This window comes from Montipora capricornis, chromosome 14 (assembly GCF_036669925.1).
Source record: "Montipora capricornis isolate CH-2021 chromosome 14, ASM3666992v2, whole genome shotgun sequence".
Taxonomy (NCBI): Eukaryota; Metazoa; Cnidaria; class Anthozoa; order Scleractinia; family Acroporidae; genus Montipora; species Montipora capricornis.
In genome coordinates this window covers 28358600-28384540 of record NC_090896.1, presented here as the reverse complement: position 1 = coordinate 28384540, position 25941 = coordinate 28358600, and the positions used below count along the sequence as shown (strand labels likewise).

Below are 25941 nucleotides of genomic sequence, written 5' to 3'. Positions count from 1 at the left end.
ACACATCTGTAAATACAAGCATGTGGCAGATTGGATCTGTTTGGGTCCTAAGGGAGAATTCAAACAATAATTGTTCCCACGGTGTGGCACCCAGAAGGAAAACTATCCAACAGTTCAGTGAATGTCAAGCACTGTAAGTCTTACTACTTACCATGACACAAAATTTGGACCTCCCTCTCTTGAAAGCTTTAGGGAAATGTGCCTTTGGATGGCCTTTTTCAAGTCATGAACAGTGGCATTTTGGATAACAACAACAGCTAAAATGAAACACAAACCAGCAAATCAACTCCATTGATATAAAAATACCCCAAAGATTATGTATCTAGCAAATACTTGGCTACAATCGGCATCAAAATATTTGTTGAGACACTCTCATCCTTTAGAGTCGATTTCAAGCTCGGTGCGAAAATGGCCCCCTCCCCCGCACCCCCAGGACAATGTTGTGTTTTTCTGTTTTCTACGAGCCTTGTTGACAGCGGTACAACATTGATTAGGGTGGGGGAGGGAGGGGTATCCCGGACACGTACTTTTTGGACAAGTTTTCTTTGCAAACAATGCATGTATCTTTGCCAGTGTGCTCTGTTGGCAACTGTCTCAACTAATTTTGTCGCTGATTGTCTGTTTCACAAAACTTCCTTTATACCCTTTATACAGGCACCTAGTCCACTCTGTCCGTCAATATGACCACATGAGTGAAAGACTTTTTACAGGTGTAAAAAATTGCGGATAGTTTATGTGCGTTATCCTGTGCAAAGTGAAGATTGTGACGTAAGTGCAAAGGACCTGTTCTTTTATATGCTATTTGTCAGTAGCGTTAAAGCAAGGATTTGTTAAAGGGTTATGCCTCTAACTCCAATTCATCAGAAGAAGCAGATTTTGTTGGTCGAAGCGGTGTCGCAGATGAACGTGAAACAGATATGGTGGCTGTTACAGCCGGGGAACACATTTACTTTCCACGCTCAAATTGCTACGTCGGTGCAAAGACCTTCCACATTGTCGCAGATGCTTTGCAGAGCTGGTTTTGGTGGGAAATGAATGTTCTTGGGAGTAAAGAAACAATATTTTCTTATTTACCACGAGTAACCACGAGTAACCACGAGTAACCACAAGATTATTATAGAAAGATAATGTAATTATTCTACTTATTAATTATGGTTACTCGTGTTTACTCATGGCCACTCCTCCGCAGAGTTCCTAAAATCAGAGTACAGCACTGTTTGCTGTTCTTTTTTTGTCCCAGGAGTTATAAACTGTCTTTGCTATTTATATTTCCCTCTTTTTTATGGCTCATACCCCTTGTAACAAGTTAAAATGGAATTATGTATGGTGAATTTCAAAAGGGAATGCTAAGTGTCACGCAATGTTTCCAAAGTATCATTTTATTTCAAGGTATGTCAAATCCAAAACACTGCACAAATCGTCTTGAAATTGTCATTATTAATGTCACTATTCCACTATTTAAACTAAGAGTAGAGTGTAAGCAAACAAATGAGCAAACAACAATATGGGGTAATTGAGGGGGACACAGCCCTGTGGCAGGTTTTACGCGACTTCATAATAGGTGCACGAACTAAAGCCTCACTTATTCCCCCACTAACGTGGGAATAGAACAAGAGTATTGGCAGAGCCTTTGTTATCTCCCCAGCACAGCAGAGGCTGGATCGGACAAGATAAAGGCAAGGATATAAGATGGCAAGACACAAGCAATGCCAAAGCTTGGGGGAAGTCGCTACACAGACTTAACCGCCACAGATGCATGCAAGGCATGCATCCCCCCCAAGCAAGGCCAAACTAAAGAAAATGGCCTGAGACACTAGCCATTTTTGGCGCAGCAGAAAGTAACACTGATTCCGGGGTGCAAATATAAAGCTGGTAACAATCTGACAACCAGCGACCTAATACCGGTACCTTAATTAACCAGTCTGGTAGGCCCGCAGCGGCGGCGGCAGACGCTGCCCCTATGCGAAAGCTGTGACCCTTAGGGCTCTCGTGCGGGAGGCCCGCGCTTCTGACAGAGTCCCGAAGTAAATGAGTGACGGAGGACCATGTGAGGTAACCACCTGACTGGAAATAGAACAGTGGCTCCGAATGTGGTTTCGCGAGGAGAAAGTATTGCTGCATTGCGGAGACAGGGTACAACAAAGAAGGGCAACGGGCAATGGCGAGGGATTGCCCTGCCCTAAAACTATCCGTTTTAGAAGACTTGAGAGTAACAAGCAAGCGCTGTGGGCAGACCAGACTAGGACAAAATGTAATGCATTCCTTGGTAAGATTAAACTGAGAACTAAAACTGTACACCTCCAGATGGGTAAACTTGCTACACCTAAGGAACGCGAAAAAACCAAGGGTAAAGGCAGCCCATATCATCGAGAAATCCCTTGGCCCTAGCCAACCACGTAAGATGGGGCGAATGGCTAAGAGTACGTCCGGAGTGACGGGTTGTCTGCGGATACGAGGAGACCCTTGATAGCAGAGAAATCCTCTTAATATCTTTTTTTAGGAGGAGTCTTCCCCTTAAGGGGTCTTTGTAGCCAGAAATAATGTGGAGATTGCGAACGGCAGCTAAATAAGTCTTAATTGTGCTATGGCGAACTGTACGGGCCAAATAGGAAGCAAAATAGATAAGAGTTCCCTCTGATGCTGGGAGGATGTCACCTGAGGGAGTGGCTAGTCTGTTCATGAGACAAAACTGAATAAAACGCTTCTCCCCAGAGGTATACGTGCGGTTGGTGTTCCACGACAAGGCCCAGTTGGCATACTTAAGGACTTCAGCTTTCAGAGGGTCATGAATGAAGGCGGGATGGTGCAGGGAGTCTGGTCGGCACCGGGAGTGAGTTCCCTGAATCGTTGAACCTGAAAACGGGACAGGGCGTCAGCTATTTCGTTATGCGCCCCGGGAACGTGACAGGCCTTTACTAGAAAATTATGCTTCATGGAAATAAGTACCAGGAAATGCACCAAGTCCATGACCCTGGGGGCTTTTGAATGACCCGAGTTAATGATAGCGACAACGCTCTGATTATCACGCCAGAACTGAAGATGTTTGCCGGAAAAGTGGGGGTACCACAGTGCACAGGAGATAACAATAGGGAAGAGTTCTTGTCATTCAATACTTATCCCTTTGGTCTTGTTAATGAGTAAATGAGGGGGCCACCTACAATGGAACCATTTACCATTGAATAAACCACCAAATCCAATTGTACTAGCTGCATCGGTATAGAGCTGCAGGTCGGGGGAAGAGGTGACCCGGGAGTCAAGGAAGAAGGATCGCCCGTTCCATTGAGCGAGAAATACCTTCCACATTTGAATATCCCTGGAAAATCCCTTGTTCAAACGGATATGATGAAAACGATTCTTTACCCCTCAGGTGAGGTTTATAATGCGCTCAAGGAAAGTTCTACCCGGGACTACTACTCTGCAAGCGAACTGCAGGGTACCGATAAGGGATTGGAGATCTAAAAGGCGGGAAGAACGGTGGTCGGTAAAAGAGTCCAATAATTGCCGAATCCTGGCAAGCTTATCTTCAGGCAATCGCACTTCCATGCGGTTACTGTCCAGTACAACGCCCATAAATTCGAGAACTTGTGAGGGTCCCAGGGTCTTAGAGGCGACGGTGGGAACCCGAAGGGACATGAAAACCTTAAGGGTAGTAAAGCTCCCTAGGCAGCACCCTGCGAGCAGAGCCTCCTTTTGTCGTTTTCTTTACGTGTACTGTGGAGGAGAAAAGTAGGCTCTGCCCGAATCGCGTCAACTCCTTGAAGCCGCCGCAGCCCGAACTTCTGGACTAGTCAATCTTGTTTTCTCTCGTCAAACCGGTTTTTCCAGTGCGAGCGTCCGTTTAGTGACAAAACCGATGGTTATAATTGAGCCCGCTGTACCATGAAAAACCAAGATGGCAGCGAGATCTGGCATATTAGGCTTGGGTTCGAGACTGTATCCTGGCAACATGCAGCGCATATTCAATAAAGATCTTACTCGATTCATGCAGAGCCTTTCTCGAGAACGCCAAAATCGAGCAAGCAAAAGAAAGGCTCTGCTAGCAGGGTGCCTAGGCAGTCACATTTAGTTTTCTCTGCTAAAAAGAAATCGTCCAAAATGTGTATAACATGGCAGAGGCCATAGTTGTGTTTAAGAATCCACTCCAAGGCATCAGAAATTTGGTTAAAAAGGAAAGGAGCACTGGGAAGCCCAAATGGGAGGTAAAGGTCTATGTAGTACTGAGATTGTCAGTACATACCCAAAAGGTTCCAGTCTTTGGGATGGATTGGCATCAGATGAAAGGCGGATTTCAAATCCGTCTTGGCCATAAAACTCCCAGGACCCAGGGACCGCAGAATTGCGATCGTGTCAGCGACACGAACGTACTGCAACGAATAAGGATCCTTGTATGTGGTCGTTTATACTATCCCCTTCAGGGTAGGAGAGATGGTAAATAGTACGCCATTCTTCAGAGTGCTTTTTAGGGACCACGCCTATAGGGTGACACTGCAAGTCAGGTAGGGGTGGGGAAGAAAAGGAGCCCGCGATTCTTCCCAACTGCACTTTCTTATGTATGTTCCCAGAAACTACTTCAGGATGTTGAGAGGCGGATATCAAGTTACACGACACCCGCGGTAGGTGGGGGCCTAGGTAACCAATGTGAGTACCATACCGGAGGGCACTGATTAACTTGTTAACAAAAGAGCTATTAGGGTGATTAACTAATTCAAGTACTAATTTATCTATGTCCAGCGGGGTGGATACAGTCGGGTTGCAGTCCAGCTGGCGTTGCTCCACCTTATTTCTTGCTGCGATTGCTGGGGTTCGCTGGTCTGCTGCTACTTGCGGACTGTTTGGGACTGGAGCAGTTGAACTGGGCGTGGTTTCTTGAGCCGCAGCGACGGCAGTGGTGCGGGAAATGGCAGGAACAGCGTTGACAACCGGAAGGTTTGTTGAAGTCAAAGCAGACAAGGGCTTGGCGGCGAGGTTTTCTGCTTGGGTCCTGGTTGGGGCAATCTTCCGCCAGATGGTATAGGCTAGAGCACACAGAACAATGGGGCTTAGCTAGGCCAGAGAAGGTGACTGTCCAAAGTTCAAGATCAATTTTGTCCCAGGGCTTTGAAAGGACGTAGGCAGCGTGGCGTCTAAACTGTTCGTCGTATGTAAGCCAGGCTAGGCCCTTAAACTTAGTGACCGCTTTGCTGATAGTTTGCTGGTATTTGAGTAACTCTAAGGCACGCGAAGGATGAACAGCGACGATCACCAGCATGTAGGCAGTAAATGCGTGGAGCCATTTTTGGAAAGTGTCAATCACAGGTTTTTTCCTCCTAACCAGAGTGAGCGGGGACCCCTGGGAACCCAGGGATGAGTCCTCGTAGCATAACTGCAGAGTGGGGGCCTGGGAGCGATACATGAAGTCTGGCAGTAATAAACAAAAGTCAATGTACTCACCGCGGAGTATTTTTTCTTCGAGGTCTTTTTCTAAAGGACGATGCAGGCCCAAAGGAGTCACTGTGTTCGGCATACGAGGACCAGGAGTGTGAAGGTCATCCGGGAAACGGGCTTGGGCCTCGTGGTTGTTGAAGACCCGTAAGGCTTTGTTAACAGAGGCCGACACAGTCTCTTGGATGGCCGACATTTGGGCGGGCGAAAACACTGCATCCTTGGGGACTTGTGGCTTGAAGTCCTTGAACAGTTCTTCCACTGCTGAGTCCATATCCGACTGCTCGTCTTCGTCGGAACTGCGAGTCTCCGCGTCGGCCTGTTCTGTAGGGAAACTGTGCTGCGGACGCGGACGTATGCGTGCATTTGAAGCCGAAGGTTTTTCTTTGTGCACCCGTCCATTCTGAGCGCGACTTCTGGAGCGACCAGGGGTGGCTGTTGGTGCTGATTTCGTGGCCAGCCTCAGCCTTTCAACCAGACGGGCACGGCTTCCAGTGATTGGAAGATTAAGGCTCTGCAGGCAAAGGTGAAGAACTTCACTGGAGAGGTTCTTGAAGTCGGCTGTTCGTGTGGCCTTCGAAGACTTGGAACGTGGGCGCGCCATAAATTTTAAAGCAAAATTGTTACAAACTGTGTATACTCGTGCAAGCTGCCAGGATTATGCCCTGTGACAGTGTATTGAGATTTATATAGCAAGACAGTGTCTCAAAGTTCGACCAATAGGTACAGCTGTACTATGAGCTAAAGAGACGCCATGTGGCAAGCTTGTCAGCTATGAATGGGGTTAACAAATATATGGGCCAATCTAGGAAAGGCTAAGATATAACACTAGATTACACAGCAAGATATAAGCTAGAATACAGACATGAATAGCGTTTGTACTAACTGCTAGAATAAGGGAACATTCATTCATGAATGTAGCATACAATACTGTTCGACGACAGCGGTACAACATTGATTAGGGTGGGGGAGGGAGGAGTATCCTGGAAACATACTTTTTGACAAGTTTTCTTTGCAAACAATGAATGTATCGTTGCCAGTGTGCTCTGTTGGCAACTGTCTCAACTAATTTTGTCACCGACTGTAGCCATTTTAATGACTGTAGTTACATGTAAGGAGGATATCATGACATAATTATGGTGACCTCATGGTTATTAAAACAAGGAATGACCTAAAATGACCCACAACGGTATCTAAAGTGACCTACAATGACCTAAATGAGCCACATGTACAAGGTACCTAAAATGACCTAAAATAAGCTACCACCATTTTGTCTGTTTTAGGTCACTTTAGTGCATTTTAGATACCGTTGTAGCTCATGTTTGGCCATTTTAGATCATTTTAGGTCATTCGTTGTTTTAGTAACTACGATGGTGACCTGCCTTGTCTGCGATGTATGCTTTGTGTTCCGTCCCCTGTGGGCCTTCGAAAAAAACAATTTTACTCCCTATTCCCTCTATCTTCACTTTAAACAAAGCAAACTTTTAAAACTTACGCAAAACCGTGTTCGACTCATCTTGTTGACGAACGTTCACAACTATGGCACGCCCATGTTCCAGGGCAATTTGCGAATTCACCTCGTCGAGAGTAGGTTCACTCGGTAATCCAATGAGAAGAGGATCTTTCATTATTTCTGCCAACTTCTCACTGAAAAGTGCCATAACCTCAGGGTGCGAAAGCTGGTCTATTTTGTCTTTCTCGTTTAATTCTCCGTGGTCAGTCGACTCGTCCGCCATTTTTACTTTCTGCCCCAGTCCTTCTCCTCCAACACAAGAAGATGCTAATTTTATCAGCAATGTGAATATATGAGAAAATTACCTTAATCAACGACTTTAATAGAAAGAAAAAAACTTTCACCACTAAGTTTCTTTGGGAACTCATTTATCAGGAAATTTATTGGAACGATTGGGAGCAATTTTTGGTTTTTAGAACCCAGACTTCCACATACAGAACGCGCTGCGCCTGCTTAGATTTGACAGGGCAGACTGCATCAATTATATTTCACAATTGTTTCTATTATTTTCTGCAATGGATTGGATCTCAAGGCTACTTCTCTGTGCTCATTTCCTTTTGCTCTATTGTGGAATCAGCTCTGAAGGCAAGAAAAAGAAAGATTTAGAAACAATCGTCGAGGTATGTGTATGTCCAGTTGTACTCACGGCAGACAGCGTTCAAAAGGTTTTCGCTCGCACGTCAACTCAGGTTACTCGAGTATTTGAAAATGCTTCATTTTATAATTTCATGTACTGTTAATTCCATATTGGTGATCTAAAACGCAAATGTAATAATGACCTTGCAGCTCTCGTTTTTTGTAAAGGAAAATCGTGAAATTTTCGCGCGAATTTACACGAAATGATAAAACCCTGAATGTTACGAGCAATTTTTGGGTACATAATTAATTGACTTCGAGATAAAGAGGAACTCGACTTTGAAAATAAGAGACAAATATTTACTCAAAACGTTGTTTCAGGTGTACTGTGTATTTGATTAAGTTGCGATAACATGTTATCTTTTCATCTTCTTTTTAAGGGACACAGCCAAGTGTAATATAAATTTGTAATCATTTGCACCTGTAATTAATTAGTCCTTCTATAAAAATTATGCATCTTGTTCATGAAATACGATTTGTCAAACTCAAAAACGAAGAAAACCCGTTAGCTTGAAAATTAAAATTTTCTTATATTTATGCCGCTTTTCATTGACGTTTTGTAATAGTGCGTTTTATGGAAATGAGTTTTATTTTCTTTCTTCCTATCTCATTATTGATTATTTTAATGCGTAGAGTTGTGGATTATTCATCACACTCAAATATTACATCAGTTAATACAAAGCTTTTATGGTCTTTGATATGTGTGACGATATTAACGATTGTAAAGAAAAATTTTCAGACATGTTTAATACAGTCATAAATTATGGACATTAAATTTACTTCTTTTCCACAGCGAATATGCAATGTTTGTGATGTCTTTATCTTATGTATACATGTATAAATGTCTTTATTGTTGAAGCAAATGAGCCAAAAAATACTCTGGATGAATAAAAAGCAGTTAGTTACTAGCAAATGCACAAAAATAGTAACATGTTTAATTAATGTATCAGTCAGGAATTAACTACGAATAAATGTCAAGTTTATTCCAATTTATCATTAAAGTGCCCCTGTGATAAAAAAAATCGATTCACATTTTCTTTTGATTTTAAAACTTATGTTAACTAAACACTATAAAGCGACCAAAGTTTTAAACCTTGTGATTCAAATACATTGTATATGTCATGTAATCATGTAATTATTCATTAATTTTTTCCCAACGTTTTACTTATTTCATAACAGTTTTTATGCTGCCAACAGACAATGTAGTGTTTTTTTATCACGTAAGGACCGGCAGTTATTTTTTACAGGTTGCAGGTTGAAATTTCATTATTATGATAACTCGAAAACCGCTGGCACTAAAAGGAAAGGTAAAGCGATAGACTTGCCGTGACTGTTACATGAATAGCTAACCTTAGGCCTAAAAACTTTTCTTTAGGCCTAATTAGGCCTAAGGTTAGCTATTCAAGACATGTAACAGTCACAGGAATTAGGGTTAGGGTTAGGGTTAGGGTTAGGGTTAGGGTTAGGGTTAGGGTTAGGGTTAGGGTTAGTCACAGGAATCACTTTACCTTTCTTTTTAGTGCCAGCAGTTTTCCCGTCATAATGAAATTTCAACCTGCATTGCAACCTGCAACCTGCAAAAGGACCTTACTTTTGTGTATTGAAGACAAATTATTGTTGTGTCACCGTGGAAAGCACTATTTTTGGCCATAAATAATCTACACTGTATTTGACATTGCTCCATTTTTGTATGCCTTATGACCTTTTTCTGAATGTACTATGTGGTGTGATCATTTGGGTTCGGAACAGGGGTTGTACATGTACCTTGTCTAAATGGCCAATCCACTTGCATCACTTGGCCTTATCCCACTTATTTTAGCTTAAGTATCGAGTGATTGCATGAAAGATCATACAGTCATTTGATATCATAAAGACAATATCATGGGATTAACCTTTTCAGTCCCAAGTGGAGTGACACTTACAGATTTTACTCTATTTAACATAGGTATGGGAGAGCTAAGCTTTTGACGCATTTTAAAGGCCATAACAGTATTCCTGTACTGAACGGCAAGATGAATCAGTAGCCAATTTAGCTCCCGTAATACTGGCGAGATATGCTCGTGCTTTTTTGTGCCAGTTATGATGCGAGCAGCAAAATTTTGAATGCGTTGAAGTTTCTCGAAACGTCAGCTTTCCAAATCTTTCACGATGGTTATTGGACCTTTATCAACTCATTTGATAAAATCCATTTCTGTTTCAATCTCCCATCGACACAGTACCACAGTTTCTTTAGAAACTAAAATTTTGTTCTCTTAGATGAGTTCGCCCATACAGAAGAACAATAATATAATTTACGAAAAACTAAGGCCTTGACTATAATGATAAGGGTCTGCCTGTCTAAAACATACTTAATTCTGTTGATCTGACACAAACTAGCAGCACAAGAAGAAACTAGATTAGTCACATGCTCATCATAGGCCAGACTTGCATCATTATTGTACTCAATCTACATTATTTTAATGCCACATAATTTTACACCTCAATGAGGGCCCCCTTGGGCATGATGTGAGTGCAGATGGACAACATTGTTAGTAGCCTCACAGTACCCTGAGAGACCTGCATAATCTTCATAATCAAAGGGAAAATAATTCAATAACCGTTTCATTGTTCATTCAAAGTACCTTTAAAGTTTTATGCAAAAAAATGAAACTTGTATGTTTCTAATAATATTATTGCATATTCGATGTTCTTATTTTGTTGTTAGCAGGAATTTAAATTTACTTTTGTGTGATCTGAGAATATTCTTGGCATTTCATTCAGTACAAACCAGCAAACTGTGAAGAAAAGGCAGACAATGGAGATATTGTGTCTGTTCATTACACGGTATGTAATCATAGCCTGTGTAGCAAGCGCTAAAAGGGGAGGAAATGAGGGTGGTAGAATTAGTGCTGTCTCCCTCTTACCCTACCCTTGTAGTGCTTGCAACACTGGCTATATATAGCAAATAAAAAATATTCATAGCAGGTTGGACAAGGTAATTATTAGATTTCCTCACTACTGTAGTTCCCTTTGTAAGGCAAACTAGGGCTAAATACTTTAAATGTAAGGTTGGCACAATTATTAGAGTAGGCTTGATTTCAGGCAATCTTTCAAGTCAGTCTTTGTTCCTCCTCAGGAAGGGGCGAGGGCTCTTGTCCCAAAACCGGCTGTTATCAAGCATATGATCAGAGCATTTCCATCATAATTTGTTTCCTGGGGCCCGTTTTTTGAACATCCCAAAAAAAACTTTTCATGCCTGAGAAACCATTTGCGAAACTGTCATTAGCTTGTTTTGACAACCTGTTTTTTGCCATGTTTTCAAAATCACTAAAAAACAAGATGATTGAATGTGAAGTTTGCTGGCTTAAAATCCAACCATTCAAAGGGGATTGTGACACCCAAAAAAGGGCCCAAAAAGCTTAGGGACGTTCAAGAAATGGGCCCCAGGGCTCAATTCTCATACTTGGCATCATATGGGTGGAGTTTGGTGGTTCTTCAGTTTTCAGCGTATCAAAGGGAATTAAAGAGTTTTGGTATATAAAGCTCATGCCTAAGGACTGACAGGTATTGATTGTCAGTGGTAGAGTAACACAGGGATGCCAACCTCTGGAGATCTAAAATCTGGAGATATTTTCCATCTGCCCCCCCCCCCCCCCCCCACGATTAACTCACCCATTCCCCCTTCCCCCAAAAAACGCACTCACCTACCCCTTCCCCCCCAGCAGTCCTTCAGAATACAAGAATAATCTATTTTGAACAGGAAATTTGCGGGAAAACAGGGCACTTATGTCGACAATTTTTATTGGTTAAACGGAAAGATCTGATCAATCAATCGTTTATATGGCTGTGATAACAGACAGAGCTTTGTTTTGTTCAGAGATGAAGAAATTCATCAACAATGCTCCAATGGAGCAGTCTCCAGAGTTGTTTTTATCAGGGAGATTCGATGACCCGTACGGGAGACCGGGAGATTCGTTCCGTATCCGGGAGACTCCCGGATAATGCGGGAGAGTTGGCATGTATGGTAACATTTCTGTTTTAGCATGGTTTTAAAAAACTTCAAAAACAGAATTACCCTGTAATTTTTCGTCCCTGGATTGTGAACTTGTATAAACCTTGAACAAATTGTAGGGCACTCTGGAAAATGGCCAGATGTTTGACTCATCACTTGCAAAAGGACGAGAACCTCTAGAGTTTCAACTTGGCAAAGGAAAAGTCATAAAAGGTAAAAATTAGAAGTTTATTAAATAAAGCCATATATAATAATTCATGAGAAGAAAAAATATACATGTACAGCAAATACATGATAAGTTTTTTCAGAAAAGTTGGTGAACTTTTCTGAATAATTTGTTAAAGCTTTACAACAGTGCTGTAAAATGTAGTTAATTGTGCATGCATGACTCGTTAGTGCCATACTCTGTTTGTCACGTTATTTTGTAAACATTACGCAATGCAAACAAGATATCCTTTAGCCTTGTTTTTAATACTGTCTGCTTACAGTTATATCCTTCATCTGGGACGGGCGAAAAGCAACAACTATCCCCATTCATGTTGCATTGAGCTCTACACGAGTTGTTTGTATTAGATGGTACGTTAGTCCTAGACATTAGTCCCAGTTTATAAGATGTAGTAAGTCCAAAGTATCACTCTATGAGCTCTTTAGTTTACTGTAAGGAGTAACTTTAACGTTTACGAATTTTATTATGACTCCTCCGCATGGCAATTCAAAAGCTATGGGCCCTCACCGTTGTCGTCAGGACAATCTCACTTCACTGTCGACAGAAGTTCTTCGCCTTTGTCTTCAGGCTCTCAATCTGCCCATAACTGGCAGCAAAGACAAACTGATTTCCTGCTTGAAGGCTGCCATCAAACAACCTTGCCTAACCACGCAGCCACCACCCGGTCGGGTGAAAAAATCCATGACACCGCTTCTGCGCGGGCAGTGCTAAAATTGTGCGTAAGACTTTGAAGTATTTTCTGTTGCAATGTTAATAGTGAGTTTACGTTCAATGAACAGTCGATGAAGAAGACTTCTAAAGACCCGACTTTGGATGTCTTTTGATTTCTTTCAAAAAAACTCTTCCAAAATTTAAGCGGCCAAATTCAGAGTGTGGCTTATCTGCAAGTGTTTACGGAAGTCTGGGGTTGCATGGCGGGACCCTTTATCTCCTCTCCACTCCTCAATCTGCAATGTCTCCCTTTGAGCGTGGTCCCCAAGAAACACACTCCTCTGAATGGCACGCAATTTATCATTTATCATAACCTGATGGGGATAGTATTAATGACCACATCCCCAAGGACCCCTACACCCTCCAATATGTCCAGGTAGATAATCTGATCCATATATCCTGAAGTCCCTGGGTCTGGGTTCATTTATGGCCAAGAGAGATCTCAAATCGGCCTTTTGTCTCATTCCCATTAACCCAGACAATTGGCACTTGCTAGCTATCTACTGGCAAAACCAGTTCTGCATAGACTTCTACCTCCCTTTTTTGGACAAATTCAAATGAACCTGGGATCTGCCTGGTACTCCGTTCCTTTACCTATCGCAGCTACGTGGAGCTGGATGAGCTGCAATCGGTTATAGGACAGTGGTATAGGTACATTATAATATGTTTGCAAGGCAGTAGTACCTGGGAGAACATTTTTACAGTACATGATTAACTTGACTACTAGTAGGGGAGTACCCAGCCATTTTCAACACATCCAGTTAAACAAAGAATTTTTCAAAGATCTTTCAATGTGGAAAGCTTTCCTCACCAGGTGGAATGGGCGCTCTTTCTTTTTAGACACCGCCGGCCGTTACCCCTTCTCCTGATCTAGAACTGTACACCAATGCCTCTGGATCTGTTGGTTTTGGTGGTTGTTAATTGAATGGGCAATGGTTCCAGGGTAGGGAGCCCCCTCACCATCAGTTAAACAGGGCTCAGGGTGTGAGCATGGAATGGCAGGAACTTTTCCCCATAGTGGTGGCATGCACAATCAGGTTCCCCAATTTCTGAGGGAAACGTATTCAAGTTTGGTGTGATAATGAATCCATCATGGCCATTATCAATTCAGGCCATTCAAAGGCTCCTCTTATCATGGACCTTCTAAGGTTCCTTGTTCTAATATCTATGAAACATAATTTCTTTGTTTGGCAACTTCACATCCTTGGGGTTTCTAACAAAATTGCTGACGCCCTTTCACGCTTTTAGGACACCGGTTTCTGGTCAGCGGCTCCCAAGGCCGAGAAAACCCCTTGCACCATCCTGCCTTCACTCATGACCCTCTAAGGGACAAAGTCCAAACTTACATGTATGTGAAGTGAACAAGTGAGCTATGAAGCCAAGGACGTTGGGAGCTGGTCATTTGTGGGTTCAAATGTTCCCGAGATGAATCAACGAATGAAATGATATATGAAATGAATCATTATATTGAACTGTGGATATGAAATCAAGACAAGCTATGATCCTCACAGTTAGCTAAAATATTATTGCGAGGATCATAGCTTCCCTTGACTTCATATCTGCAGTTCAATATATGATTCATAATAATAACAATAATAAATAACAATTATTTGCAGAAGGCGAAGTGATGATCGGTGAATATTCACCGACAATCACTGAGACTGAGGCGAATAATTGTTTTAGTATAAATGCACAGGTGATTATTTCAAAAAAGAGAAAAAAAAACATTTCAATGCGAAATCATCTTCACTTACAGTGGCAAAACGACTACTGGCAGCCATTTTGTCCGTCGAGGTGATTATCGGCTGATAATCCGAGATATAGCGAGCCAATGAGAGCGTGCGATTTTGTATAATCACCTGTGTATTTATACTAATTGTCATTATTGCCTAAATTGTCTCTTGAAGATTTTCCATCGGTAAATGAAATCAGACTTTCCTCCATAAGCAGATATACATGTATTTTTGCAATAATATATTGTAAAATATTATTTTCCCATTGAAATTTCACTTTTTTTATTTGCACATGTTTCTATAGACATTTTAAGAAAAATCACCAGTCATTTCCAAGCTGTCCTGTTTAACTTCGTTGACTCAGCGGCCCAATTTGAACCATTGACTAATGCAGTCTATTCTTCATTTGCAGTCACAGACTGCTTTGCATTTGCAATGCAAAATTCTTTCCAGATTGTAAAGACAAATTGACATAGTCTGTGAAGCAATATCATTGAAGACACCCATACCTTCTTGCTAGCAGGATCTTGGGTCCAAATAACTTCTAGTCTTGCTAATTTTATGTAATTCCATGGCAAAAATGGTAGCAATTAGGATTAAAACCTATTTTGGTTTCGGTGCCTAGTAATAAATAATTAAGTCCACTTTCGATAATTATATTAAAATTCAGTCCTAAACAAAAGGCACCATCTTGAGGCTCTGGGGAATAAACTCATATAAATCCATTTTTTATTCCCCAGGGCCTTGAGATGATGCCTTTTGCTTAAGACTGAATTTTAATTTTGTCGAAAGTGGGCTATTGTTAGGATTTTCTTTCATTTCATTGTTTTATCTCATTTCCAGGCTGGGAGATGGGAATAAAAGGAATGTGTGTAGGGTAAGTTTGAAAACCACATTTTATTTTCTTGTCATTTCACAATTTCCTAGCTCTGCTAGAACATAAATAATAATATTATTACTATCCAACATTGATAGTCTTACATATTTGAAGTGTGGGTTGTAGACATAAGGGAGAAGTGACCCTTGCACTTATCTGGACAATTTAGGCAATATTGTCTCTTAGAGACACCTGAGAAATTCGAAAGGGGCTTTAATGGAATTGGAACCCATGACCCTTGCACTTGAAAATCAGTATGAACTGACAATGAACTGTTGCAGTATGAACTGCAACACCTTGAGTCAAACTACATGTTACGTTATTGTTAACTTCAATTGACAAAAAGTTTGCCCTCTGAAGTACACAATTTCAAAAATCAATAAAATGCACAGGCTAGTACAATTACATGTAGTGTAATTACTAATGCTTGAATCTGATGTTTTGGGTGATAGGCTCAAGTTATCTTTTTCACTGCCAATGGATATGTCTAATGTTACCATCTGATGGTGCAGTCCCCAGATTGTTGTGAACATTGTTAACCACTTTTAATCCTTGTAGCCACACCCACACGTCCCCATCTGCCCTCTCACTCTTTGTTATTCACACAAGGATTTTAGCTGTGACAACGGTGATCTTCTGATTTAAGATAAAGCCTCTCTTTCTCCTCAATCAAATTGATCCATTTTGCTTGCAGGGAAAAAAGGAAACTGATTATTCCACCTCATCTTGGTTACGGATCTCGAGGAGTTGACAACATCATTCCACGTGAGTGCAAGCTATCTTCACTTATAACTGTCTTTGTATGTTTCAACACTTGAAAAATTCCCCTTGACTTGACTTAAGATGCTTTTTATGGCCTAATACACCATGAGCCACTTTTGTTTTGAGATGTTGTGTCAAGGATACAAATTTTACTGCTGCATATGGGGAAGACCACAACTTGGGGAACTGCGGGGCATACTCTTTTTTCATAGAGTATTTTTATTTAATATTTATTTATTTTTTAAAATTTATTTCTAACAACAAACATTAGCTACACATTAAATCAAAACAGGATAAAAAGAAAAAACAGGAAATAAAAGGAAGGAACAAAAAAATAAAAGGAAAGGAAAACTTAAATACGCGAAATTGCGAAATAAATAAAAAAGCAAACAAACGGCTAATAGCGTGGGGAGGGGGAGGGCGAAAAGATTCCTGATCTTATTTTTAATTAATACAATTAAAAAGTAACAGTCTGTAAGATTTGTAAGGAGCATAACATGACGTTACGAGTATTTTTCGGTGTTAATTTACAAATGTTGAACTTTGTATTTATAATTGATTTTAGTAATAAATTCGGTTAGTACAAGTGAACTGTTGTTTAGTTTACTTACATACACATAGAATTTCATGAAAAGGAGGGTGTAATTGAATTTTCTGACTGGCTTCATGTATGTTGGGTGCTTAAAGGTGACGAAAAGCATTTCTTTTGTATCTGGTTGAAACTTGAAACCGTGCTGAGCGTTAAACCAATTAATGACTTTGCATGTGAAGGTTTTGGTAAATTCGCAGTCGATAAAGGTGTGATTTATGGAGTCTGGCTCACCACAGTAGATGCAGTCACTGTCTGTACTTATCCCGTACCTGCAAAGTTCTTTCTTTGTAGTAACAATCCTATAAAGATAAATTTGAATTGAAATTCTTTCAACTTATTTTCTTTGCATGTTTTTAAAGCCATTTTAAAAGCATCTGTCCAAATCTCAGTATCTATTGAAATATCTCTTTCCCATCTTTCCGGTCCAGTATGGGGTGATTGATGTTTCTTAACGAGAAGTAGGCGATAATAGTCTCTTGCCCTATATGTTTCAAAATTGATTTGACTTGTTTCATTCAGTAAAAAATATTTCCAGTTTTCTCCGTAGTTGAAGCTTGAATTGTACCCTAGGGCTCACGCTCTGTTCTTCAAACGCACAGGGATTGCACTCAAGATTTGATAGAACTGGAGAAAGTTTGTGTTACAATGGTATTTGGCTTGAAATTCTTGAAAAGTTAGGTATTGGCCGTTTTCATTAAAAAGCTGTTGGATCGTGTGGATACCCTTGACAAACCATTTCCTTATAAATAACGGTTTCCCATCAACTAAGATGTCTTTGTTATAAAATAGGATGGTGTCGATTCCTTGATCATAATTGTACAGAGTCTTGATTTCATCAAGTGCAATAAGTATGTCTCTATAGATGAATGTCGGAATGACTTGTGTGTTAAATATTTGACATCATAGTTACATCGAAGCAGGAAATCAAGGCCAGCATGTTTGTTAAAAAAGTAGTCCGGTACTACTTTCCAATTGCAGTTATCTCTAAAAAGAAGTCTTTTGATCCACGCAAGTCTAAGCTATTTTATTGTAAGTTCGATGTCAACCATCCGTAGGCCTTCTGTGGAAAGGTCTTGATACATACTAGTGCATTTTATTTTGTCCTTCTTATTTTTCCAAAGGAACCGAAACATTTTATCTTTTACCATTGACACTATTTCCCTAAGGACGTTAACATTGGAAATTGAGTATATTAAGCTAGACAACCCCAAAGATTTAAATATTAATACTTTTCCATAGAGCGTTAATCCTCTCGATTTCCAAATGTCTATTAAAATTGGTCTGTAGTTTTTGTACTTTCAAATTAAAATTAATTTAATAGAGTATAGGTTCTTTAACTTCCCAAAGAATTTTATGAACAAGGGTATGCTTTTTGCCGCATGCAACAAGCTTACGACAGGCCAACAACATGACTTATGAGTGATTGTTGCAGTGTTTTAAAACCTGTTTTTAAATGCTACGTTTTCTTCTGATCAACATGACAATCATAAACTAGTTGTAGCACTGTCGTAAATCAACCCTAAGGGAGCCTAGAATATTATTTAGAGTCCTCGTTTGAAATGCCTGAGGGTCTAATAATACATGTCACTGAGGTGAACGTGCTTCCTTAATTTGTAGTTTCATCTGTGAATGGTAAGTCTTCCTAGATAGGGACTATGAATTGTCGGCTCCCTCAAAACCCATAAGTGTTCATAAATTACATGGGATTTTACAGAATCCACACTCTCCTTGCAACGTTTTGGGTTCAATGGCACAGAGATCCCATGGCTATGCTTTGTCCAGCAAAAAGTGTTCAGCAAGGTGGTTGTGTCTCAGAAAGGCTTTTGATGTATGAGGACACTTAAACAAGTCAATGGGACTTCGCTTGGTGCAGGAACAATGTAGATTTAGACTACTGAGCTAACCACGTGGCTGTTGGTCGATATAAAATTAAGCTCTATGATGCAAGTTGCTCTTCCAAAGCTGTTTTCATCTCCTGTGTCATGAAGTATCTTTTTCTTATTGCATTCTTGAGACTTGCCAGCTCTGGATCCACAATTGCTTGCTCCTGTATCCGCTTCAGAAACTGATTCTCGTACTACAGCCATTATGTCCCCCCTCAAACCCTTTTTCCGGTTCTCTAAGCTGGAATTCTGACTGGTCCTTGGTGTCTCCATTGCTGCCCCCTTTATTCGGTTCTGGATGCGTCGAGTTGTAGTCTGCTTTGTTATTTTCTTGGCCGGCCCTCTTTGCAGGTGTGTAATGCATGTGAAAGTTGAAACCCTAAAGTTTCACTTTCATTCTTTCTCTTCGAAGTGGTGCTGTTGCCCTGTAACTTGAAAGCAACGGCACCAGCAGCTTGTGGTCAATGTCCACACTGAGAGGGTGTCTGAGACCATAAAGGTACTTCTGGTTGGCAAATATGCCCCACTCAACTGCTTTCGCCTCCTCTTTTGTACTGTACAATGTGTATGTTACAAAGAAATTACAATTATTGGACAAAGGCAAAAGTAAATACAGTAACTGGTCGCCCAAAATAACTTTAAAGTGAAACTAGTTGGGTTGCCAACATTTATTAGTTTAAAAATAATTATTTATAAACACTTAGAAAAGAGGCCGAGGACGAGTACTCTGTGAGCGCTCTCGAGTGGTAGGTTATTGGCCTCCATCTTCTAGCACTGGGGCCATACCGCTATTCCACTCAGCCCAGTGTCTGTTTTCAACTGGGTATTTCTTTGAGGTTCAAAGTACGCCATCATGGTTTCTCCAGACAACAGGGCCCTGGCTCGCTCAAACAACCGATGCCACTCCGGCGTCGATTCAATTGGCCCTGTTGCCTGTGCAAATCCTTCCATGAAGTCTTCATTTGCTTCTACGAAGAACGGGAAGGAGCACACTTCTGATGGTGACCGTGGAGGTCCGGCAGCATTCAGGGCAGTTACCTTCTCTGGGTCATGTGAGATACCTTCACTTGTGAACACCTTGCCAAAAACCTTACCGGTGTCAGGTTGAACTTGCTCTTCTTCAAACTAAGAGTGAAACCATTTTCTCTCCAAAGCTGCAACATGTGCCTCAGGGCCTTATCGCATTCTTCGTGTGTAGTTCTATAGACAATTATATCGTCGTATATGCTGATTGCATTTGGCTCTTGTGCTACCACCTTCCTGACCTCTTTGTTGAAGATCTCGGCAGCACTATTGATGCCAAAATGGAGTCTCTTGAAGCGTTTGAGCCCCCTGGGAGTGTAGAAAGTCGTGATCTTTCTGCTTTCCTCTGCTAATTGTAGCTGCATATACCCATCATTCATGTCAAGATGCCAGAAATCCTTTGCCTTGTTTAGTCTTGTTTCCAGCTCCCTCAGGGTTGGAATAGCAAGCATGCCTTGTTCTCTTCGTGTATGTATCGGTTGGCATCCGTCATGTCCAGACTGGCCCTTATGGAATACGTTTTCTCCATCCTTCTTCGGAGTCCAGACTACATTACTGCAACACACCACTGTCTCATCTCGCACGTCCTCGATTATATCTATCACTTCCCACTTGTTAATAGCTCATCAAACCCACCCACACTGACAGACTCCTTGACGAATGATCTTACAACCCTACGTCACACAAGGCTACAACAATACGGACCTGAACGAGACGCGCGCTACTGGTTTGTGACTGACACGACCGCTTAGCAGACGAACATAAGTACTAAAACAACGTTTTCAGTAAGAACAACTACAACTGCGACTTCGTTACACGCAACATTTATCGTACAGAACCTAACGCTAACCTGAAACACTAACCTGACACCTACCACTACAGTGACTACACCCTACATCTAAGGGACTTTTGAAATTATCGCTAGGATCCTACAGCCTTACAACATCCGTGTTGCTCACAGACCCATGACTACCTTACGAAAACTACTGACTAACGTCAAAGACAAAGACCAAGCTAGGGACAGACAAGGAGCAGTTTATAAGATCAAATGCTGCGACTGCCAGGTCACTTATACCGGTGAGACCGGCAGAAATTTGAACACTAGATTGACTGAACCCAGACGAGCGACGAAGAACGGTGAGATCAACAATAACATTGCTGAACACTATCTACAGACAATCCACAGAATCGACTGAGAATCTGCTGCATGTGTTACCTACATCACTAACTACTACCGACGGATCGTACTGGAAAGCTGGTTTACTAACTGAGAACAAACAGCAATAAACGGATGCCTACAACTTCCTGCACCCTACAAACGACTCATCGACGACATAAACAGAGAAACAACACACTGACTTACTCTCACAGTACTATCCAACGTATTCTACGATACGACCTTAGACCTATAGACGGATCGAAACGCACCTATCGCTGTTTAGTCTTCCCAGCCAATTACATCTAGTCTCAACTGACAGTCGACCAATAACATCACGAATAAGTTGACCAATGACATCTACGACCGGAGTTCTTATAGTATCTACTGACGTTACACAAATCACTTGACTCTGAAGATGACTTCCGCTCAGGTTGTCGAAACGTCAGTCAATGTCATCTCAAACAGTCCTTCTCAGGACTAAACTCACCCGGACGATCGTACTTTACTTAATTATTTGGTGTTGGTAACATCCCTTGAGATGTTGTAATTAACTTCATATTGTTATGTGGAATGTTATCGTAGTACTAGACCTTAGAAAAAAATAAGAATGCATGTGAAGTGTTAATTTGTGAACTAAGGATAGGTGACAGGGCGTTGGCCCAGGTTATATATAGCAGGGAAAAACGTTGGTTGTGGTGGTTGAAGGAAAAAACCACGATCTAACCTGTTCTCCAATGATACTGAGGGATCCCACACTTGATCTAATGCTTGATAACATGCCAGACTTGGTTTCCAGCATGTTTTGTTTTAATCCTTGTCGCCAATTTAATGATCAACAACAAACATTACAAGACATACTGCCATGTTAGATCTCAATAGCCAAGTGGCGTAGCCTACGTATGGCCTAAGATGCACTGTGCCTAAGGCCCAGTCCTAACCATCACGTTATTACTCGATGCCACAGGCTATTACCATTCTCCTGGTATCATGTTTGGATGTGATATGAAATTGACACAAGGTATACCAAATGGTGCTTGTTTTCTTGAGAGTGGTGGAGTTGTTCTCTTCACTTTAGCATCTGATTTAACATCATAGGCCATCCAGATTTCTATATTGATAAAAAATGGAACTAACCACACATTAGTTAAATGCATTCGACTATAGAGCCCCAATTAGGAAACAGCCACTTTTACAATGTAGTGTCAACTCTTTTGGTTTGGTTTTACATGAAATAGAAGTTCCCAATTGACACGCACTCATTTCCAGAGTAGCTCGTCTTCAAATGTGATACCGAGGTAAAGTGCTCCACATACATGGATAGATGTCCCAACATGGAGGCCAAAATGTGAAATCAAATGGCATTGACTGATACACACGTGACTGATTTCAATATATGACATGATAAGTAGACGTTCTCCTTCATCAAATGCAATGATGAAAGTGTCTGGGCCGTAGTCAAACTATCAAGATCAAATGAACTCTGTGTTCGCTGTATAAACTACGTGCCTGCCACCTCTGTGACCCGGGTTTAAACCTGGCGTCGAGTCGTATGTGGGCTGACATTCAGTCGATCGCAATCTGATTCTGAGGGTTTTTCTCTGGGTACTCCGGTTTTCCTCCCTCATCAAAATTGACTCTCAGTCAATTACATCCAGCTGTGGGAGAATACACTCGATAGGGATAACCTGTGGTATCCTTCCCTTTCATTGAATTAAATGAGTAATGTTGTTATTATTATACCGTAAAATTCCGAAAATAAGCCCCCTAAAGTGGTAACGCAAAAAACCTTTCGTTAATTCTCCCCTCCAAATATAAGCCCCCCGGGAGCTTGTACTCGGAAAACAATTAATATCTGCAGTGGAGCTCTCCTCACAGTTGATCTCAGACCCCAAGTATGTAAAGGTACTCACATGTATTCTCTAACTCCTGCCCATTAATGGTTATCACTTGCTCGGTGGTAGGTGCAACACTCATTACCTTTGACTTCTTGGTATTCACCTGCAGACCCACTCTTGCTGAGACTCTGACCAACTCATTTGTTTTGAATTGTAGCTGTTTGCTAGTGGCGGAGAACAGTGCTAAATCGTCAGCATAATCTAAGTCCTCAAGCACTTGGAATCTACCCCAGTTGATACCGATATTTGTATCAGTTGATATTTGTGGTAGTTGCTATTGTCCAATCAATTACTAACAAAAAATAGGAAACCCGACATGACACACCCCTGCCTTACCCCTGACTCGATCACAAATCACTGCGAGTACCTTCCATCATGTTCTACGGAGCACATAAAGGTGTCATAGAGAAGCTTGACCATGGTGATTAACTTTCCTGGAATTCCATAAACGGCCATGATGTTCCAGACTCTCTCGATGGACACTATCAAAAGCTTTTCTAAAGTCCACAAAGATGATGAACAATGGACTATTCCACTCAACGCACTGCTCTATAATATTGCGGAGGATGAATATTTGGTCCGAAAACCAGCCTGCTCCTTGCTTAACGTACGATCAACTTCCCCTTTTATCCTGTCTACGATAATTCTGCACAATACCTTTCCGAGAACCGACAAAAGTGTTACTCCTCTCCAGTTGCCACAAACCTCTAAATTGCCTCTCGTAGGCAACTTGACAATAACACCCTTTTGCCAATCTCCTGGAATCACTTCTTCATTCAAAATCTTAGTAACCACGTGCTCATGTGCGTTAGCTGTTATCCCAACATCCACTTTCAGAACCTGACAGCCTGTATGCTATCAATACCAGGCGCCTTTCCATTTCTGAGCCCCTTTAAGCTCCTAATAATCTTATTCTCCATGTCATCAATGGCATTCTGCGGACCTGGTAGGTTTAACACTTCCTCAAAGTGCTGCTTCCATCTCTCAATTTGGCTGGCTTCAGAGGTGATCCTCACAACTTCTTCCGATTTCACCGCTACGTTCTTCTTAAATCTGCTGTTGGTTATTCTTCTCGTAATAGCATAAAAAGCTCCCTGTTCCTCCCCTCTCTGGGCTGCCTCCTCAGCTTCCTTAGCTAGCCCGTCCAAATATTTTCTCTTATCTGATCGTAGCCTGCGTAGCAAGCGTTTCCGTGGGGTTTCCGCGCAAATTTCGATGTTTTGGCCGCGCGAAAATTGGAGCGAGAGCAAAAAAAGGAGAGGGGGGAGGGGGAGAGGAGAATAGGAATTTCCTTCTCCTCTCCTCCCCTCCCACCACCATTTTTTTTTGCGCTCGCCCTATTCTCGCGCGGCCGAAAAGAAGAGTTCGCTCCTCGCCCGCTGGAAACGCTTGCTATGCAGGCTAATCTGATCGTAAACCACACTTAACCTCTCAGTGTAGCTTTCTATATTATTTTTTCATACCATCCTTGAGTTGCTCAGATCTTGTTATATTTATCTTGCTCTTCATTTTACTGCGTTCTCGGATCGTCTCCCAATTCTCATCAGAGATCCAGGCGGCTCTTTTTCTCTCTTTCAATCCTTAAACCTTTCTACTCGCTTCATCCAACCCTTTTTTTGAACCCATGCCAGCTCTCCTCCACTCCATCTAGGTCGGCAAGCGGTTAGAATCTGTTTCTCAACTCCAACCTGAACTCCTGCACTATTTTCGGGTCCTTCGGCTTTCATATCTCATATTTTTGCTCTTTCTCCTGGCTAGGTGCCTGTCTGGTCCCTCAAACCAAAGTACGTGTTCCAGATAATTTGTCACCTTGTAACATTATTGAAGCTTCATGTTGATGAACTCTCTTTGCTACTTAAAGGGGCTAGGTCACGCAATTTTAGGCAATTTCAGCCCTGATCGAATGGTCATAGAATTAACTAAAATATCAAAATAACTGTTCAAAACTATAGAAGAACTCTAACAAAACACAGGGAAGCCAAGAAGGGACATGGATGGACAAAACTGGAGAGGATTGAAATGGATTGAATTTGGGTAAATTTGAAAAACGTCGGCCCACCTTTTTTCAAATTTATATCAGTCTATATAAAAATGTCATTTACACAGCTGGAAAATCATTCTCAGTTGTTATGTGGCCGTAATTTTGCAAATGAAAGACTCTTGCTCTGCCAATTTGACGTTTAGAGCTCATAATTAACAAAATTAAACGAATATACCTAAAATAGCGTGACCTAGCCCCTTTAACATATATCACTAAGTTCAATCATCTGTAGATCGTCTTAAATTTCAAGCGGGCCTCATAGGTTAACCTCTTGGGTTGGTTTCTGGCAGATGGAGTTTAATGTCTAGAGATGTTATCACATTATCTTGACCAACGGGTGGTCTCCTGTGTTGGTACAATATTATGTACATGTTCAGTCTTTGGAAAATGTGTCATAATATGATCAAGTACTCAGCATGCTTTGCTCAAGCCTCGATCACATATTCTGGCATAAAGTTAAAGTGCCCCTGTGATAAAAAAAAATCACCTCCCTTTTAACTCCAGATTTTGAAAGTGTGTTTGTGTCACACCTGACTGGCAATAGTTTGAGCTTTTATTTTTATCCAAAGGGCGTTTACTTCGAGTGTAAGTGATATCAAGGTTCCCCATTAGTCACATTCAAAATTGACCGATTGGACCTCAGAGGGTTGGATCCAGAAAAAAGTGACGTCTAAAGGTTCACTAGCTTAAAATTTCAACATGTAAATGTAGCTTATTATATATGCAAACTCCCGTGCTGCATATTAATTATGCGGCGTACACATGCATTGCATTCTTAAACTACTGCGCCTTTGACGTCATTTTATCCTCGATCCAGCTCTCTCTAGATATTACAGTAAGTAATGGCAGACCATTAAATAGGAATTCTAGTTAAAATAAACAGGTGTCGTCTTGAAATCAAAGCTTAGAACTTTGGTTGCTTAGTGTTTAATTAACATAGTTTGGAAATCCAAAGAGAAATAAGAATTGACTTTTTGGTTACAGGGTCACTTTAATATTCTTTATAACACCGACGCGCTTAAAAAAGTGATAATTCTATTTACCGGTGCCTAATTTAATTTTTTGTTTATTTAAATATATTCACCTTTTAATCTTTTCCACTTTTTATATCTCCCAGTACTACTGAATTTGAAATTAAATCAATCCAATCATCTGTCTACTTGTTTGTTTGATCATTCTTTAATTTATTGAATCATTAATTATTTGCAAAGAGCACGACTTAAACAGTAAAATTCCTTTTTTTTTGTTTCTATTACAGCGAATTCAGTACTGATATTCAACACTGAGCTCATGGCGATAAAGAGGAAATCTCCCTTTGATCCAGTGTTATTGCTGCAGATAGCTTTCTGGCCAGTCTTGGGTGGATTGGTCATGTATTATCTCTATAGAAAGGCAACCGAAGAATCTTCCTCAACCAAGAAGGAAGTCAAATCTCATAGGAAAAATAAAAATAAATAAAACACCTTTATATTAGCCAA

At 41.1% G+C, this 25941-nt stretch overlaps 2 protein-coding genes and 1 pseudogene across 2 annotated transcripts in view; 1 reads left to right on the top strand and 2 right to left on the bottom strand.

Moving 5' to 3' along the window:
* LOC138032400 (U11/U12 small nuclear ribonucleoprotein 25 kDa protein-like) overlaps window positions 1-7310 on the bottom strand; it is a 13385-nt gene extending 6075 nt beyond the window's left edge. Inside the window, exons 1-2 of the mRNA XM_068880067.1 lie at window positions 6917-7310; window positions 152-257 (exon numbers count right to left, since the gene is read on the bottom strand). Of these exons, the coding sequence (XP_068736168.1) occupies window positions 152-257; window positions 6917-7157 (347 nt within the window). The 5' untranslated portion in view covers window positions 7158-7310. The remainder of the gene's footprint in view (window positions 1-151; window positions 258-6916) is intronic.
* On the bottom strand, window positions 1520-2811 carry LOC138032134 (uncharacterized; annotated as a pseudogene).
* On the top strand, window positions 7309-25941 carry LOC138032397 (FK506-binding protein 2-like). The gene is made up of 6 exons (XM_068880064.1): window positions 7309-7554; window positions 10331-10393; window positions 11681-11774; window positions 15075-15108; window positions 15803-15873; window positions 25722-25941. The coding sequence occupies exons 1-6, from the start codon at window positions 7450-7452 to the stop codon at window positions 25919-25921; spliced, it is 567 nt and encodes a 188-aa protein (XP_068736165.1). The 5' UTR covers window positions 7309-7449; the 3' UTR covers window positions 25922-25941.